The sequence below is a fragment of the Microtus ochrogaster genome, chromosome 21 (assembly GCF_000317375.1).
Source record: "Microtus ochrogaster isolate Prairie Vole_2 chromosome 21, MicOch1.0, whole genome shotgun sequence".
Taxonomy (NCBI): Eukaryota; Metazoa; Chordata; class Mammalia; order Rodentia; family Cricetidae; genus Microtus; species Microtus ochrogaster.
In genome coordinates, this window is record NC_022022.1 from 40,033,806 (window position 1) to 40,052,958 (window position 19,153).

Consider the following 19,153-nt stretch of genomic DNA (forward strand, 5'->3'; position numbering starts at 1 on the left):
CCCACCCATCTATACACCCACCCACCCGTCCATCTATCTATCTCTTGATATTTCTGGACATTGTGCCTCTAGCAGGACTCAAGGGATACAAGGATAAGCTAGACACTGTCCCTACACTCTAAGAATCCATCATTAATTGAACAAAGAAAACAAGGAAGTTTAAAAATATATTGGCAATAGGCTATTATGGACATATGGGGGAAGAGAGTCTAACTCAGGTATAAGGGGCAGCACCAGACAGATTTTCTAGAAGGAGAGAGGTGTGCTAAGTCTTCAGAAACAAGCAAGAGTAACCTGGGTTTATAGTCAAGGGTGCAGGAGCAGCAGCACAAACGCGGAGACAGGAGATAGCACGACATAGACATTTACTGTCAAGGGCCAGCCATCTGTGGTTAGGAAGGAAGTATTTTCCTGTGTGCAGGCATACGGTGGCAATGAGTCAAGAGGACATTTCTAGGCTTACTTATAGTCTATGCTTTATTTGGAGAGCCACCGAAGGTCACTGGGTTGTTACAGCAAAGTACAGCATGGCAGGATTTGCATTCTAGAGTCATCACTGGTAGCAGTACGATAGAAAGCATGACAGACCACAGGCCAGGAGTCCTGTGGAATGAAGTTATAGAAGAATGGCCAAGGCCATGTGGAATGAGGGGAAAGAAGCCTCCCCTGGACCAGAGGGACTTCTCTACCTTGCCTAGCACTGCAGCAATCCTCCTTCACGCTTTCTGCTGCCTGCTCCGGGCAGAGCTGGAAAAGCCAAGGCAGCTCTTCAGGGGCTCACGGCTGCCCCAGGATTTTGTACCCAATAGCCCGGAGGTCTGGGCACATCTCTCCTAGAGACCCACTTTGTACTTGGAGGAGTCTGCCACTGGGGTGCATATTCTTAGGCCAATCACAAGAAGACACACAAGGCCAGAGAAACGGATGTGGCTTGTTTTACCAGGAGAATATCCGTCCATATGATCCAGGAGAGAAGATAGTTTGGCCCAAGGCCTGGGGCTGGCTTTTCCCGAGTCCTGGCACAGTACCACAAAGGGTCAGAATTTTATATCACAACCTGACCTTATAGGCTTAGCAAAAGTATTTTTGTAAATTAGAAAAGCAGAGTTCACTAAACCTATGCCATGTCTACGGGTTTGCAGTTTTACACTTATCCTAGGGCCTATCAATGTTACAGATAAGCCTGGGAGCCTGAGCTTTTCCGAGTTTTTATACTGAGGGGAGAAGAACAGGCCTGCCACCTGTCTCATAGGAAGACTAGTGGGGGATGGTGATACAGTGATGGGCAGCAGAGGAGCATGGGAGAGTACCTTAAAGATACAGCCATGTTCACAGGAAGGTGAGTGAGGAAGACGGAAGAAGGGAGGGACTCCAGTGCCAAGCATAACATATGCTCTTGTGGATTCCAGATAGAGGAGATGGAAATCAGCCTACCCAACATCCACTACGTTAACATCGACATGTCCAAAATGGGACTGATCAACAAGGAAGAGGTAAGAGGGCTTTCAAAACACCGGCAGCATATTTCTGCCTCATCGCCATTCAGTTTCCTTGTCAACTGGGGACAATATCACCTCCTAAAACCTGTAGCAGCTGCTGGCTGTGGGGAGTATTTATAGCCGGCACTGATTAGAACCCTCTTCAGTGCCGGGTCTTTCAGAGCCCGAGGCTGAGCACTCTAGAAGTAGATGAGTGATTATAGAGGAGAGCTGTAAGTTGCAGGGGGAACAAAGAGAAGGAACAGAGTGTGCCCAAGGAAACAGCTCTGAGATCTCCTTGGGAAGTGGCATGGAAGGTCGCAGCTGCTTTATTCTTCCACCGCCAGGCGATGAGGAGAAGGCAAGATTGTATTTTCATTCTCTTTTATCGCGCCCACCTTTTGATTCAATAGCCAATTTGGGAGCACACAATACACTTGGGAGAGATGAAAGTGTGTTTGTGCTACAGATGGCAAGACTAAGAAATTCGTGTTTTTCAAAGGGAACCTTTGTTTCAGGAAATACACTGCTCTGACTTCTTTTTAGCCGTGACAATCAGATTGTCCGGCGAGGCAGACAGGAGCTTTGATTGGTGGCCTCCGTGGTCACTTCCTGGGAGATCAGAATTGACCCTGCACCATGGACATTTTCAGTGATTGGCACTTTGAGTCATCTGCAGCATCATTTTGGGGAACTGTGTTTACTGTATATGCGGGGGTAGCGAAGAGACTGTCCCTGCTAATGCACCCCACATGCGTGGACGCACAAGGTTAACAGAAGAGGAGCTCTTACACTCTGGGACTTCTGACCCAGGAGACTTTCAACCCCTCTGACCAGACACCTAATTTCTCTTTTGCAAACAGTGCTGGTGGGTTCCGCTGGTTCTGCACCATCAGCCGCGGCGGATGCTTGCCCGGGCCCTGGAAAACAAGCATGAGGCTTATGTACCTTATAAGAAATGGTAGAGGGCCCTGGATGACAGGAGAGGGAAAGTCTGGCCCCACGTTCATTGAACTGAAAGGACAGACAGCTCTATTTAACTTAAGGAAGGGAAAGATGGCAATGAGCCTCATTTGTGAACGAGGACAGAACACTTTTTGGTGTGATTACTTGCTAAAAGGCAGGGATAGAAAACAGTCTGGACCACGTCTGCCAGAGGCAAACAATGAGTTCCAAACAGAAAAGGATCTGATGAATGGCTCCCAGTGAAGTCGAGAGGGTTTCTGAGAGGGTCCCCTGAGCCTTAGGACTGTATGCATCCCCTCCAGAGCTGGACGTGGATGAGTCTTTGTGGAGGGGCTCAAAGTTGCAGTGAGGAATATAAAAAGAAGCTGCAGAAGATGACCCTTCCTAGATCCCAGCAGGGCAGGGAAATAGGAAGCCCTGAGTTCTCTGTAGTAGTAATAATAATAATAATAATAATAATAATAATAATAATAAATAATAATAAAAACAACCTGTGCCTGAGCAGTTTGCTCACACTAAGGGGGCTGGCTTCAGTCACCCAGCTCTCTGGATCCGTTTAGCATTACACTGCCAGCCCTGTGGCCCTCAGGTGATGTGCAGGGAATGGCTGCTGCTTTAGAGCTAAGACCAATGATATCCAAAGTGAGTTGTCTAAAACGGTCAAATTTGTTCATTGCCTTTTAAAAGGCAGGACTGTATCATAATGCTAACACACAAACAACATGCTTCTTGGGGGCAGGTAAAGTGGCTTGGTTAGTAAACCACTTGCTGAGTAAGCATGGGGACCCGAGCTCCATTCCCCAGCACCCATGTAAACAGCCACGTGTTGTAACATGTGTCACCTGTAACATGTGTCAACTGTAACACTTGTCAATGGTGACACGTGTCAGCGGTGACATGTGTCAGCGGTAACATGTGTCAGCTGTAACACGTGTCAGCTGTAACATGCGTCAGCTGTGACATGCATCAATAATTACAGCACTGAGGAAGTGGGGGCTGTAGGAGCCCTGGAGCTCACTGGTCAGCCAGCCTTGCTAAATTGATGAGCTCTAAGTTCAGTGAGAGACGCTGTCTCAAAAAACTAGGTGGAGGTCTGGAAGATGGCTTGGCAGGAAAAGCACTGGATACACAGGCCCTGGTGACCTGAGTTAGAACCCTGGGACCCATATAATGGTACAAGAGAGATGCAACTACACAAAATGTCTCTCTGACCCCCACAAGAGTAGTGTGACACACACAACCCCCTCCCAGTTCTTATATGCATGTGCAAGCGCACACGCGCGCGCGCGCGCACACACACACACACACGAACAAATACATGAATATCATACACACATACACATTGATACATATACATGATAGCTCAAAACAGCATAGAACACTCTCAAAATTCCTATATTTTCCGAAACATCAACTTATTGACTATTGAAGGAAAACCTGGCACTGCTGGACTTGAGGTAATTTTTCTGCCCAGTACTCAGTTTCATCCATGACAACCCATAATATTCTTGCTTTAATCCTGGATCTTAGAAAGGGGAACACTGTCCTCAAATCCCTGAAGTTTCTCTGTGGTTCTTTTTCAGGTTTTGCTGCCACTCGACAATCCCTATGGCAAAATTACTGGGACAGTCAAGAGGAAGCTGTCATCAAGGCTGTGACATTATGGATCCAGTCGGTTGTGATGCCGGAGATCACTGTGTGCTGACCTACAAGAAAATTCAACTAAGGACTGATTGCTTTCTTCTGTGTGAAACAATTCTTTCTTTGTTCCTAGTTAAGCAAGGCATTTTGTGGATCTCCGTATTCCAGGTACAGCATGCTCCATGGCTGTGGCAAGTTTCCTGAAAACTCTCTGGGCAGTGTTGGAAGAATCACAGTGATAATTATCCTTTCTGCTCTTTGTTCTGTCTGCCTTAGAGTCGGTCTTTAGAATCAGATCACTAATAAAGTAATCGTGAAACAATGGTGGCGCCACGTTGATTGACTCGAGGAGCAAACGCTGTTGTCAGCCTACTGAGAAGTCTGGGTAGTGCAGAGAATATAGCACAGTCACGTGAGAAGACACCATGGTGACTTCAACTGACTGAACGTTTGTGGTCTTAGGGACTCTGGCAGGCAGACAGAATGAAGCTCCTGCCCTAGCTGAGGAGGTTCTGGCTTTCAGTTGCTGCTGGAAGAGGGACATTAAACTTTGTTTAAGGGTGTGGCACCTACTATGTCAATAGGACAGTTTCCGTGCCTAGAAGTAGTCAGATAAATCCAAACTGGCCCCAGTGAGAGAAAGGGAGAGGAGAGAGAGAGAGAGAGAGAGAGAGAGAGAGAGAGAGAGAACATAAAGTTGGGCAAGTGAGGAAGACCTGGGATTCCGAGATGAATTTTCAAATAATTAATAAAAACATTATTGAAAATAAAAAATTACGCTTTTAAGTTCCTCTACCATTTAGCATGAATAAAGACAAGAACATCTCTGCAGTCTTTAAAAAAAAAAACTTCTGGTATATATTATTGATGATTTGCTTCTGGCCTAATGTTTTTTATAACAATGCTGTGTTGCTTTTATGATTTTTACAACCCTAGGAGAACACTTAGCACATACTGGAACATTAAAATAAGTATATATTGTTTTTCCTTGAATAATGCGTCTCCCTCTGATGTGAAGAGCCACTTTTTATAAGCCAGTCAACAGACAGATGGATGGATATGCACATGGGAAGACGGATAGAACACACTTCTCTGAGAACACCAGAGACTTCTGGGTAGCAGGATTTGGGGATGAGATTGGCTTTGGGTGGTGTGCTTTTCTGATTCTTCCCACTGTACGTACCTATTGCTCTCATGATCAGAGGAATATAAAAGTAAGTGATGGCTTAGGAATGGATATAGACTTGACGGGTTAGCTTTCCATCAGTCGGCTTACACTACCATTGCACATATTCCACAATGTTGAAATAAGAGCGGGCGGGGCTGCGTCCCCTGCACCCAGCCGCCCACATGGCTAGCTTAGCTTATGCCCTGAAATAATTACACGGAAACTGTATTCTTTTAAACACTGCCTGGCCCCATTAGTTCCAGCCTCTTATTGGCTAGCTCTTACATATTAATCTAACCCATTTCTATTAATCTTTGTAGCCCACAAGCTGGCTTACCAGGAAAGATCTTAACCTGCGTCTGTCTGGAGTGGGACAATCATGGCAACTCACTGACTCAGCTTCTTTCTCCCAGCCCTCTGTTCTGTTTACTCCACCCACCTAAGGGTTGGCCTATCAAGGGGCCTAGGCAGTGTCTTTATTCCTTAACCAATGAAATCAACAGATTGATATATGACACTCCCACATCACCACAAAGCTTAAAAATGACAACTTTGGAAACCCAGAGGTAAAACCCGTGTAATGAACAATCTACACCACTCCCCTGCAGTGCTGCTTTCTTGTCAGGGCCACCAGCCTGCACATAATGACAGAGACTTATTAATTATGAAAGCTTGGCCTTTAGCTTATGCTTTCCACTAGCTCTTATAACTTAATTAACCCATGATTTTTAATCTACATTTTGCCATGTGGCTTGTTACCTCGTCTCTGTCTTACACATCCTGCTCTCCCTGTGTCTGACTGGTGAATCCCGAGTGTCTAGATTCCTCCTCCTCTTCCTCTGTATTCCCAGAAATCCCCTTCTCTGCTGCCTAAATATCGGCCATTCGGCTCTTTATTAAACAAGTCAGAAGACTCCTTAGGCTGAGACACATCTTTAGAGCGTACACAAATATTTCCCAATGCTTTCCTCTCTTTGTAAATGCCCCTTTATTTTTTAAAATTTTTTTAGTTTTATTTTATGTGCGTGAAGGCTTTGCCCAAATGCCTATCTGTGCACCATGTGTATACTTGGTGCCCACAGAGGCCAGAAAAGGGCACTGGATCCATGGGACTGGAGTTACAGTTGTTAGCTGCCATGTGGGTCCTGGGAACTGAATGAACCTGGGTCCTCTGGAAGAACAGCCTGGGCTCTTCCCCACTGAGCCATCTCTCCAGCAATCCCTTTAAACTCTACACGGCTTTTAGAAATGTTTCTGTGTCACTCTCAGTATTGTTGATAAATTGCTTCATCCACCTTTGTCCCTCTTGTGCCTTGGGTGCTGCTGGCGTTAGATTTCGATCACTGTAAAGAAACACTTGAGGCAATTAACTTTAAAGGACAAAGATTTATTCCAGCTGAAGGTTTAAGAGAGCCCAGGGGGCCACTTTCCTTTGGGCCTCTTGTGGGGATGGTGCATCCTAACAAGGGGGAGCACACAGAGGATTTTATGCCACAGCCCAGAAGCAAAGAGAAAGAGGAAAAAAATGTGCCTCTGTAATCTGTTTGGAGGGTATGGCCTAGTAACCTAGGACTGCCCCACAGGGTTCCCGCTCTGCAAGGCTCCACTGCCTTCCAATACACCATCCTGGGAGCAAACTCCTTTGGAGACACTTATCCAAATCACAGCCAGGGTGGCTCCTGGTTAAGATAACTCAGTTAAATCCTGGTTCTGCCTTGTCATAGACCAGTGGTTCTCAACCTGTGGGTCATGACTCCTTTGAAATTGAATGACATTTTCACAGGGGTCCCCTAAGACCACTGGGATGCACAGATAGTCATATTACAATTCATAACAGTAGCAAAATTACAGCTATGAAGTGGCTACAAAAATAATTTTATGCTTGGGGGGGGGGGGTCACCAGAGCATGAGGAACTGTATTAAAGGGTCACAGCATTAGGAAGGTTAACAACCGCTGAGACAATTCTCACCTGTGAAATAGGGTTGACAATAGAGCCTACTCCATAAGTCTTTTGAGGATTAGATGAATTAAGGTTTATAAAGATGATGGTAATATTTGTGTCTGACATATAGAAATCTCAATGTAAGTATTTGCTGAATGTAATCAATGCCAGCCTTCTTTCTACTGTTGTGAGACCCAAGTGTGAAGTCTTCAGCAGTCTGGGCAGGTCAGGTGAGAGGTGAAAGGTCTCCGGAGTAGTAACTTATAAGACTCTGGGAGCTGGTGACCAGCTGTTCTGTACCTCCTCCGAAAGAGCACAGATCAAACGGCTGGACAGGGAGAGTCCCATGCCACACTGAACGCTCATGGGACCTTCATAACCAAACAAGCAGGGATTTCAGAAGCAGAAGCCCATGTCAGGGCAGAAGGCCCCCGAGAAAGAAGTCTTTGCCTGTTTCAAACATACATGCATTTCCCTTCCCTTGGATGCCACATGGCCACAGCAATGGAGGATATTACAGACCAGCTTGTTGTATTGCCTAGTCCTTTCAGTTGTAATCAAGTGGGCAGACCTGAACTGTAAGCATCAGTGAAGTCAACTGTATTGTACTGTCGATCGGGTTGCTCTGGAAGGCTACAGATAGGCTCCTCTGAGCAAAGCTACCCACAGACCCCCATTCTCTCTCCATATCCTTCACTGGCCCCATCTCGAGGGCTTCCGCGCAGGACTAGCGAGGTTGACAGTGGTGTTTGGGAAGGCGGTCAGTGCAGCAGCCAACACTCGAGGCTTGGGGTTCCTGCTGAGGCTTGATCTCTAAATCCCATCCGTGGCGAAAGACTTGGAAAAGTAACTCCATTCCCTTCCTTCTTGGAGTAACTTCATGTCATCCTTTATTTTCATAAACCGACTCCCCCCTTTTTTTCTACCCTGTATTAAGCGAGATGGGACTGATAACTGTACTTATTTCATAGGACACCTGGGAACATAGGGTTATCTGTGCTGGTTCCTGAGTTGGAACAACTTTGATTCCACGCAGATGGATAGCTCCGAGTGCGTTCAGGAGAAAGGACATTTTGTTTCCTTAAGAAACACAGAGATAGGCTGTCCCAGACTGTCTGGCAACTCAGATATGATGCCAAAACTCAGGTCTATGACCCCTGCTCTGCCATCTTCATCCTTAGGGTGTGATAAGGTTCCATGGTCATGAAATGGACAAGAAAAAGCCTGCTAAAGATGATGGAACTACTACCTAGTTGAGATCAAAGAACTTATTCTCTCCAGTACTGGAACTTTTGGTCCCTGGGTCTAATCGTCAAAACCCTCTATAGAAATTGCCTGTGGCCGAAGGAAGTGGCTTCACCCAAGTCTCTGCGTATTCTCTGGGAGCATCTCACAGTCAATATCTAGCTACATTTGAGTTCAGCGACATGGACTCTGGCTTTCCATGACCAGTAACTGTCAGTAATAAATATACTACCTCCCAGCAGGAGAGATTAACATTGAGTGGGACTCTATGTTGGCTAATAGTAATTTGGTGGCAAGTCAAAAAGACCAAACTCTTCTCATTTAAAAGACGGCAGTGATTCATCTTGACTAAAATGGATACATGAGATACATGAGCATTTCCTGGTCACAGGGACTCAGCTGGCACCACAATTCAGGGGCTTCCCGAAGGGTCCCACTTAAAGGCAATGAGGCTGTTTATAAGTGACCGTATGACCTATCAGCTCTGTCACCTTGATGCCATCACAATGCTGCATGTGCAATAGTGATGGAAGGACCCTGATAGAGGTGCAAATGGGGTACCAATCTGAAGCTGACACCCTGTGAAGACAGGGTGCTGTCCTGGGATAAACGTGGCCTCCAAACCCCTGACTTATGTGAGGTTTTCCTCCAAGTAGGCACAGCACTTGGGTTTGGTAACCTAACTGATAATCAGAAGGCTCTATTTACCTTGCCCCTTAGAAAATGATACTTCTGAGTCTCAAGTCTAGATTATAAACGTATTCCCAGGGGGAGCCCTTGGCCAGAGAGCACCATGGGAATGATTTAGACTTTAAGTTACAGGATCGTGCAATCAGCAAAGTTTGCACTTTTCAAGGGAAACAATTGTTCCTAGCATGGTACACGGAGAGCCATAATCAAAGCAAATTCTTAGAACTCTTATTCTGCGGAATGTGACGTACCATTGAGTGACAGCTGACTGGTGGAGAGCAGGGATCCACAACGCCCGGACCATCGCATCCTTAGAACAGAATAGAATTTGAGCCTAGAAGCAGACTTGTAGTTATTTATTTTAGATATGTTGGGGGAGGGGGAATTCAGAGACCTGTACAAGCAAACTCATAAACAAGTTAGAAGTGGACCCGAGGCCAGAAGCCAGGTCTCCCAATTTTAATTCACTATCCCTCCTCTCTTGGGAACTTGCATCTCTAAAAGTCTGCGTTTTTAAGCTGTGGGTGGGTTAAGCCTGTGTTCATCAAGTCTTCATTCTGCATACACCATAGAAAACGGAAAATACACAGACTTTTTGATGGCTGGGAGACATTACCTCAGCATCAACATCTCCTTACAGAAGTCTACCCAAACAGATAATTAAGCAGGCCAATGTCAAACAAATTGGCTCAAATTAATGAAAACATTTCATCCGGCTGTTCGATTTTCACAATGTTCTGGCTGTTTGCTGTTGACCCACACCCCTTCATCTTCATTAAGATCAGAAAGGTCTCACAAAGCCTCTCTTTCATTAACTTCACGAATGCATTTTAAAGGCTCACTTCAGACTGGAGACAAGATACCCTTCAATTTCCCAGGGCCTCAAATGACCTCCCCCAGATCCTGGAGCCCAGCACAAACTTATGCGCAGCTAGCTTTCTTCTCTGTTTCCTTTAACTGGCTGTAACCCTCTGAGAAGGAACTTAAATGATGCATTTTTGGCTTGGTTTCATTTGTTTTGGTTTATGTGCCCCGATGAAGACTGAAACAGTCTAAGAGGAGGAAGACTATTTGGATTCTCAGCAATGTTGGTGTGCACCAAAGAGGCAGTGGCCGGGCTAAGCACCCGCTTGCTAATTCTGTGATGGTTTTAGGCCTGAAGTGAGGGGGAATCTTAGTAAGAAAACTGTTATTTCGAGTGCACCTTTGTGTCTGGTTCCAAAGACTGCTTAGGGTGATCTCCTGCACTTCCCCACTGACCTCATGAGAGCAGTGTTAGGACTGCCAGGTTCCCCAGTGGCTGTCCTGGTGATTCTGATTGGTTGGACCCATGGCTGCCTGCAGTAAGGACTAGGGTTCTGCATGTCCTTAGCATGGTATGGTGCCTCAGCTCCAGCTGAAAGGCTGCCTGAGGATGCCAGTGGAAGCCCAAGTCTTCCTGTTACAGTTCCTGTGCTTTCCCTCCACAGCATACAGGGTATCTTACCTGAAGTCACTGGGCTTGGGCACGGTAGAGAGAACGCCACCCCAAACACCAACTCTTCAAGGCAGGAATTTGCTGCCTACTTGCTGAACTTCCCAGGCTACTCCTCAGAATCATCCCACAAGGCCTGTAGTATTGATTTCCAAAACAGTTGGCTTCCAGTTTGTAAAAGCTGAGTGCAATCCATTGAGAAAAGTATCTGAAAAGCAGTTTACCAAAGGTCTCTGCTGCCTTTGATTGACAAAGATGATATTTAACATGGTCGCCTTGCTAGACCTGGGGTTCCTGTAGAAAGTTTGCTTTCATTGCTTAATCCCACTTCTCTGGAAGCTTAACATCTCCAAGCCAAGGTGCCCCATGGATGGTGCCTGAGAGACAGCATCCCACCTCACTGCCCATTCTCCCTTCCCTGTGGGTGCACAGATCTGTCTGGCTTCCCGGCAAGTGGGAGGTGCATTTAGCATTATTCACCATGTACTCGTGACCTGTGTCAAGTGAGTGGTGGGGATGGATTCCGGCTCAAGCCTGACCAGCACAATCCTGGCTTCTGCCCAAACTTCCTTATCAACCTCATCTGTCGGCTCCTGCCTAGGAGATGGACCAGCCTGTGATCATACTCTGCAGAAGAGGGAGCATTTTCTAACGAGAGAAGGCTTCTTATCCCAAGCTTTCCTGATTCTTCCCTAAGGAAAACTGTAAAAAAAAATACCCTCACCTGAGTGAGGTGCAGAGTTTACCTGCCGGTGGGTAGCCAAAGACTTCTGTGACCTTACGTGCAGGGTGCTTCATCTCTGGACACCACTGCTAGTCTGTACCCAACTCTCCCCCTGGGGTCGTTGCCTCTGTGTGATTCTGAGAGGCAAATTGGTGCGATCACTGGACTTGGATTTCATTATTTTTCAACATCACAGTGCCACAATAGGCCAGAAATGGTACTCAGGTTAGCTAACTGTCTATGGAACTCCTGCATGAAGCTAACAAGCTGTTTGCTCGTTGTGTGCAATGTGCCTTCTCCCCTTCCTAGGGTTCCTCTTCCCCGTTTAGAAGCAGAATGAACAAGTTTTTCCTATGAGGCATTTCGGTCCCGAATCAGTCAGCTCTTTGAACATTTAACTTCATCCCCCACATTATTACAGAAAAATCGCTTCATGGCTCCGGGCCCAGGTCTGGCCCCTGCAGATCCCATTCGCAAGGACTGTGAATCACTACCAGTGAGTACTTTTCTCCTTTGGCTTCCAAATCTGGGAGTGGGTTGGGCAGCTGTGGCTTATTAGACTCTTGCAAATTAAATTTCCCCAAAGATAAATTTGACTAATGCAGTAAAAGGAGTATTTGCATTATTCCTGACAACATATACTAGACTCCAAAGCACAAAGAAAAAAAAACAAACAAAACAAAACTATATTCATGTAAGGTGTTTGCTAAAAATAAAATGAAGACCATTCCAGCAATTGCCCTCTTTTTCTCTACATCCATGTCCACTACCAAAACTGATTCTCATGAGGGCTTGGGGAGGAAAGGGAATGGGGAAATTATATAATTATGCTTTAATTAAAATTTCTTTTAAAATAAGGCCCATGCCTGCTGCACGCTCTGGTGTAATATGCCAGTGTGTTTCTTTTCAATTAAATTGGCTTGCTATCTCTAACTCCTAAATTAACTTAATCAAAAAAGGTTCTGTGCTTTTTGTGTTATTAAAATAGTGTGTGTGTGTGGGGGGAGAGTTAGTGTCTAAAACTCAACCACCTTTGGAATCCAGACAATTACTGCCAAAGTGTCGAGCTAAAGGCATTAACACACTGGAAATTCCAGCCCCATTGGAAGTGTTCCAATATCATTTACACACACACACACACACACACACACACACACACACACACTGTACACACGCTTTGGCTAAAGGAAAGTATGTGTCAGTTTAGATTCCACTGAACAGTGGTCAGCCTGGGACCTAGACTTTAAATTAGCCCACTACATCTAATTTGTAAGGCTTGAACTCAACATTCAAATGTAGTCTTGGGGGTGAGGTGGGAGCAAAACCACAAGGACTTCCGTGAATCCCCCTGAATCTGGCATCCTGTCTGCCTGTGTGAATAAAATTAATACCCATGCATCCAATCTCACGTGTTTTCACCATAAACTCTACTGGCATCCAGGCAAGCACTTTCCCACTGCATACATGGTAAGTGCTTCCACACGGCAAAAAACGTTTGTGACCCGTTGTAGACCAAGGTCACTCTCACGGAGATCCAGAGTGAGGAACCAAAGCTCCCACCTGTGGAATGTCTGCTAACCTGGTGGCCTCTTTCAGTGATGGTGATCGCCGCTAGGTGGAGAGGCACAAAACACCTTGAGCTGTTATTGCTGCAGTGTTCCTTCATCAGTTTGCTACGGGTCCTTCCTTCAGTGCGTGAGAACAGCAGGCAAGCTTTAACGTACTGATTTTCTGTGAAAGTTGTTATCAGCTGAGGGGTGCTTTTCATATTTTTCTATTTTCCTTTCAACCATCCCCCTGCCTTCAACACACACAGGGAAATTTGAGGCTGAGTTCAACCTGGAGACAGAGTTAAAAGCCCATGTGTTGTATCATTTGCTCTGAGTGTTTAGTGACCCACTGATGATAGTAACTGCATGTTCTTCCCAAATACCCCTTATTCCTCATATGCATTAAAAGGAGAACAATCCCTGAAATTTAAGGAAGCTTGAGCAAGAAACAGGTTCTCGAAACTGGCATCAATGCATCAATGAAGTCATGAAGCCATGACTTCTTACAATGAGGAGCCATTTTCATAACCAGAAAGGAAATCGCATACAGAGGCTACCCAGTTGCTCCAGTTTGGTGTGACGCTTTGTCAGGGATTTGACCTTCAGTTTGGGATTGGCTGGGGCTCAGTTGCTTAATTACTATGGGCTTCTTTGGTCTAGGTTACAATTTGCCCATAAATAGAGGTAAGGTGTAGTTCATTATATAGAGAGACCACCCGGGGTCAGATTTTATGCTTACATAAAAACTCGATTTCAGTTCTGTAACAGTAATGAGGCGTGGGCTCTTAACTCGCTTCACAGGCTCTCAGGAAAAGAATATTTAGTGTTCTTTGCAGCTTATGAATGGCCATGAGAGTGGGTTCTGGTCAGCAAGATGTAAGATGAAGCAGGAGAAATGCCCTAGAACAGTGGTTCTCAGCCTGTGGGTCACAGATCAGATATTGACATTAGGAGTCCTAACAGTAGCAAAGTTACAGTTATGAAGTAGCATCGAAATAATTTTATGGTTGGGGGTCACCACAACATGTGGAACCGTATTAAAGAATCGCAGCATTAGGAAGGTTGAGAACCTCTGTCCTGCTCCTTTGCTTCCTCTTTCCCTCTGCCGTTTGGAGGTCGTGTGGTGACAACAATGTCTCAGACAACAATTTTGCACTGAACAGTGATGGAGCTAAGAGACAGGAGAAGCTGTGCACCTGGACTCACCAACAGCGCAGCATCACCCCTGCCTCCCTTCTCTGCACCGTCAGTCACGCAGTCTGTGCACAAAGGAGACGCGCATCTTACTGCTCCAACAGTAACGAGGGTGAGTGGGCAGTCCTCGGCACTCCCAAGGGACCTGTTTCCACTTTACGCAGAGGTGTTGGAACAGATGAAGTCTGCGCATGCCTTGAGCTAACCCTTCATAAAAGCTATAACCAAGCTCTTTCTTCCATCTTCTTCCACCTCTCATCCAGGTCCCTGCAGGCTGTGTCTGACCTGCCTCTGTCACCTTCCCCAGTGCCCATCGTGCCCGTGTCTTGGGTGGGAGTCTGGGACTAGAAAATATGCCTTTTGTCGTCACTTTTCCTGTTAATAGTGCAAAGCAAAACATTAAGTTCTACACACCCCATAACCTCTTTAATTGCAGCAATTTAAAATGCGATTTTTGTTTGAGATAAGGTGTCCTCAATCCAGATCAAACTCACTGTGTATCCCAGACTGGCTCAACCTCCTGATCTGTCTGCCTCCAAGGGCTAGGATTATAAGTATGTGCTCCCATGCCCAGATTAGGTGGTTCTGGGAATCCAGGCAGGCACCAGGCACTCAACCAATTGAGCTGCACCGCAGCCTGGATGCGTCTTTGAATTTGGAACTATCCCATTGACTAGGTCTCGGATGCACCTTTGAACTTGGAACTATCCCATTGTCTAGGTCTTGGATGTGTCTTTGAATTTTGAACTATCCCATTGTCTAGGTCCCATCATGCCCATCTTTAGATTTTATGTTCTTAGGGCTGGATAGACGGCTCAGCAGTTAAGATCACAGGCTGCTTGCTCTTCTGGAGTACTGGGGTCTGATTCCTGGAACTCACATGACTCACAACAATCTGTAACTCCATGTGATCTTTTGGCTTCTGTGGGAACCAGTGGTACACACAATACCCAGATACACATGTAGACAAAACATGAATTTACATATAAAATTAAAAATAAATAGATGTTATGTTCTTCAGAGAAATGGTCCCTATGGCCAGTCTTTAAAATAGGAAGAACAAGCAAACTCAGAGGTTCAGGGACTCCCTGCTAAGCTGTGTGTCAAATCATGATTGTGATAGGCAAGTAAGCAATCCTTGGCTAAAATACCACCTCAAATTGATTACTGGGTGGACTATAAGAAGGGAATGAGATCTGTTGGGGTGATTTAGCTTATATTAGGTTCAAAGTATATAATAGTCTACATAATTTAGCTTTATTTAAAAAATTAAATTGTGTGTGTGTGTGTGTGTGTGTGTGTGTGTGTGTGAGTGCGCGAGCGTATCCCAGGGCTTGAACTCAAGTTCTCAGGTTTGATGGCAAGAACTTTTACCACCAAGCTATTTCATTCACTCCAAAGTTTTCTTTTTAAAACTTAACTTCCTCCCTGTGTTTTCAAGGAGACATTGTTAATCTTTAATCCTCAAGGAAGGGACCAAATGAGAAGAAACCAAAGACATATTGGTGAACTGAAGCAGTGTTTTATTGCAATCACAAAGCATCACTCAACAAGTATGGACAAACATCACTCTAAGTGTCTCTTTGAACAGAGATGTAGCAAGCTCACTTTTTCAAGTTCTGAAAGACAAGTACTCAAACCAGGGACCAACACAGCATAGGACAATTAAAAAAATATTACAGAATCATGGAGGAATATATATGTATATAAAAATATTCTGTGCTATTAACAAAGCTTTGGGATCTATTAACTCTTGGCAAATCGCTTCAGAAAGAAATTATAAATACAAACCATAAAGTAAAAAGCAAAACCAACCAAACAAACAAACAAAAAAACCCCAAAGCCCCTAAATGTTTTCTTCAGCAACAAAGAACCAACATAAGCAGGAAATACACACCCCAGCCACCCCCCCGCCCCCGTGACAGTGAGTAGATTACAAGGATGTCTCCAGTGCATAGCATGTCTCTCTTCGCAGAGAGAGTTCTGCTCCAAAAGGGAGCCTGCTGCATGTTCGCATCACACACAGCACAGAACGTTTCTGTGAAACCTTAAGAAGGTCAAGTGGAGAACCCTCTACAAAAAAAGGGTGTTGGCAATTCCATCCATGGAACAGACGTCTAGAGCAGAGCAACTCAAGGGAGGCAGCACTCCCTCCCTCTCCTCCCCTCCCCACGGAGTTTTGTTTGCTCTCATTTCTAAGTCTCCAACCCAAACCACTCATTCTACAGCCATCCTTGTTTTTAAGGAGTTGGTGGAAAACAAACTATTAGGAAAGAAAGAAAATTCTTGTGATTTCAAAGCTCCCCAGGGGAAGGGTACCTCAGAGCCAATGATGTCTTGTTTTGACAAGGACAACTATCTTACATACATTCTGTCTTTGCTCCTCCCGCTGAGTCAGCCAGCTGATGGACTGCCTAGTCTATCCAATAGGATAACACTTTGTTGGATTGAAATTCTTTACATATACACATGTATGTATGTAGTTTGTTTGTGAAGTCTCACAACATGAAACTAAATGACATCGTTGTGTATTTTGTTTTGAGGACTGACATCTCAGTTTCACTTTACTATGAAGAGCTGTTCTTTAAATGCTTGGTCTGAAGAGGTTTAACATGATACTCATAGATTTTCAGAGCGGGCCCCAATTTTAACTGAAGTCCTGTCAACACGTCATTTCTTGTCATCAAGAGCAGGGATTTTCCATCAATTTCCTAGAATGGAAACAGAGAAGAAAGCCAGTGTGTGAGTAGGCCCAGAGCTCTCGGTAGTGAAGATACAGGGAAGGGCGAAGGCAGGAGTTACACACTTGTCTCCAGCTGGAAACCACTGCAATCGTATCAAAATAGCATCTGCTATCATGTCTTCCATCTTCTCCTTCAAAACATCGTCTGTTTTGAGATTAAACACAATCTACAGCTGATCTTCTTTTCAAGATCCTATCACAAATCTTAAGAAACTCAGGGGCAAGATTATAATAGTACGTACCCACCGCACGGATCAGAGAGGTTCCTTCTGAAAGGGATAAGGACATGTGCCATTCATAAAATATATCAAAATTTTCCAGAGTTCCCTAAATACTTAAGTTCCCAAACAACCCTATAAACTACAACAGTCAGGGATTATCATCTTAATCTATAGGCAAAGCAAGGACTGAGCAAAAAGTTTACTGCTTGACACAAAATTAGGGAAGAGGGACACGGAATTTGAAATCTTGTCTGTTCAGTCTTTGTCCACTTTCCTTCTGCCTCCCCATCTCCCCTCTGAAGGAAACCAGGGCTTTAAGGGCATTAGCATAGGGGCCAGCACTCTACCCCCAAACCCTAGTCCCAGCCCCCTCTGCTTAATGTCATAATTAAATGTTTGTTATCGAGATGGTCTAATGAAGTCTAGACTCAAAGGTTTCTGGAAATCTTGCTAATTACAATAGCAGGCAATAGTAAGCAGGGCTCGCCCTTTGGGAGAGTCTCTCTTCTGGTGCTCCCTCAATCTGAAAAGCACTGTCTTCCCACCCTGAGGCTCTCCATCACACTGCCGCTCAACAGATCAGGAACACTGCTGTGGAGGTTAGGACCCTTCCAGCTGCCAATCCCCTTCCCCTGGTGCTTTACAGCCCATCCCTTGTGTCCTTCAGGTATTTTGGAGACAACAAAGGAGGAAATTAAAATGGGCTTCTCACAAAAGAGATGAGAATGGTCTGAATGGAGAGGGCACTTTGAATTTACGGAAAGGAAGCTCCAAAAATGTTAGCTGTGGCCCTGCTTTTGTTATTGCTCATAGAAGAAACTGTGTGTCTCTGCTTAAGAGTTTTGTTCACCTGGGTTGATGAGACAAGGGGACACTGCAGTGACCACATAAAACTGTGACCCTCTTTACGCCACCCCTAGGGAAGCCATTGCTCCCTACTCTCCTGGACCTTGCCAGGCTGTGGAGAAAATGTGTTGAACTCTAAGAGTGTAGAGAAGCAGCAGCTAGAGAATTTCCCACTCTGCAGCCCTTGCTCCTGTCTCCTCCTGGGAGATGTGGGAACGCAACTCCACTTCCTGTATGCACTCCTTGAGCTACGCAGGACACACTTCCTTGTCTTTCTGACTTCCTGTGCTCTCCGCTGCTCATTTCACTGTCAGCCACATATCATGAAACAGCAGATCAAGGAATTGCTTCTGGCTCTCTCACAGCGTCGTCGACTTTGGAGATCATTTATTTTTCAGCTACTAAATGTCTCATGCTGATTTCACCGCACATGAAAAAGCAGCTGCTTCAGGGCAGTTGGAAATTACAAACATGGGAATTGACCAATCCTAAAGCTTAGACATTGAAGTCTCTCTCTACCCCCTTCCGTCACTGCTTTAGTGAGAGATTGCCCATCAACAACACCTGTAAGAGTTCAAGTTGCCTGTTAACTATTTTGAGGTGAATTTGCTTGAGAGGAGTTGTGGTCGCCAAAGAAACCCCAGGAGCAGAGCAGAGGGCAGTATGTGAGCACAGCAGGACCCAGGACACTATGTGACCACGTCACTCTAATATCTGGTGACCTCAGAGCTCAGCCTCTGCTCCGGATGAGATGGCACTGAGCCCTGCTCCATCGACAGAACCCACTGCTTCCAACAGGCACCTCTGCGCTCAGAGCCTGTTTTCATGTCTACACAAGCAAGCTTCCTTTGCTAACCGAGCATGAATTGTGGAAAGAAGGAATCAGTGCTGGCCAGAATCCCCCTGCGACTCAGCGTTTCTGCCAAGTGTCTATGAAAATGCTGAGATCTGGATTTTCCTTCAGACAAAACGGAAGATCATGTTTTATGTTCCAATTTGATGATTTCCCCTTTGTTCCCCAGGCACAGTGCAGTTCACCTCAGAGCAGCGGGTAGAAGGATCCATCTGGAGACAGTCACTGGGCAAGTGCTGAAATGTACTGTCACCTGCTCACAGGGCTTCCCCTTTAACCCTGACTCTAGCTGCTCCGAGGGCAGAATGCAGTACTGGGCGACTGTGAGCTTCTGGTAGGACAGGCAGCAATCTGAATCCTACCACAACCTAGGGGGCAGGCAATAATTTAGCAGCCAGGGATTCTATTTGGTTGATC

At 45.4% G+C, this 19,153-nt stretch overlaps 2 protein-coding genes across 3 annotated transcripts in view; one reads left to right on the forward strand and one right to left on the reverse strand.

Annotated features, from left to right (window-relative positions):
* The window catches only part of LOC101998151 (uricase), a 33,526-nt gene extending 29,119 nt beyond the window's left edge, over positions 1-4,407 (forward strand). For both annotated transcript variants that reach the window (XM_005357413.2, XM_013350008.1), the window contains exons 7-8: positions 1,410-1,493; positions 4,028-4,407. In XM_005357413.2, the coding sequence (XP_005357470.1) occupies positions 1,410-1,493; positions 4,028-4,102 (159 nt within the window). In that variant the 3' untranslated portion in view covers positions 4,103-4,407. The remainder of the gene's footprint in view (positions 1-1,409; positions 1,494-4,027) is intronic.
* An 11,174-nt stretch (positions 4,408-15,581) lies between these two features.
* The window catches only part of Samd13 (sterile alpha motif domain containing 13), a 46,354-nt gene continuing 42,782 nt past the window's right edge, over positions 15,582-19,153 (reverse strand). The window contains exon 7 of the mRNA XM_026783894.1: positions 15,582-16,784. Within this exon, the coding sequence (XP_026639695.1) occupies positions 16,641-16,784 (144 nt within the window). The 3' untranslated portion in view covers positions 15,582-16,640. The remainder of the gene's footprint in view (positions 16,785-19,153) is intronic.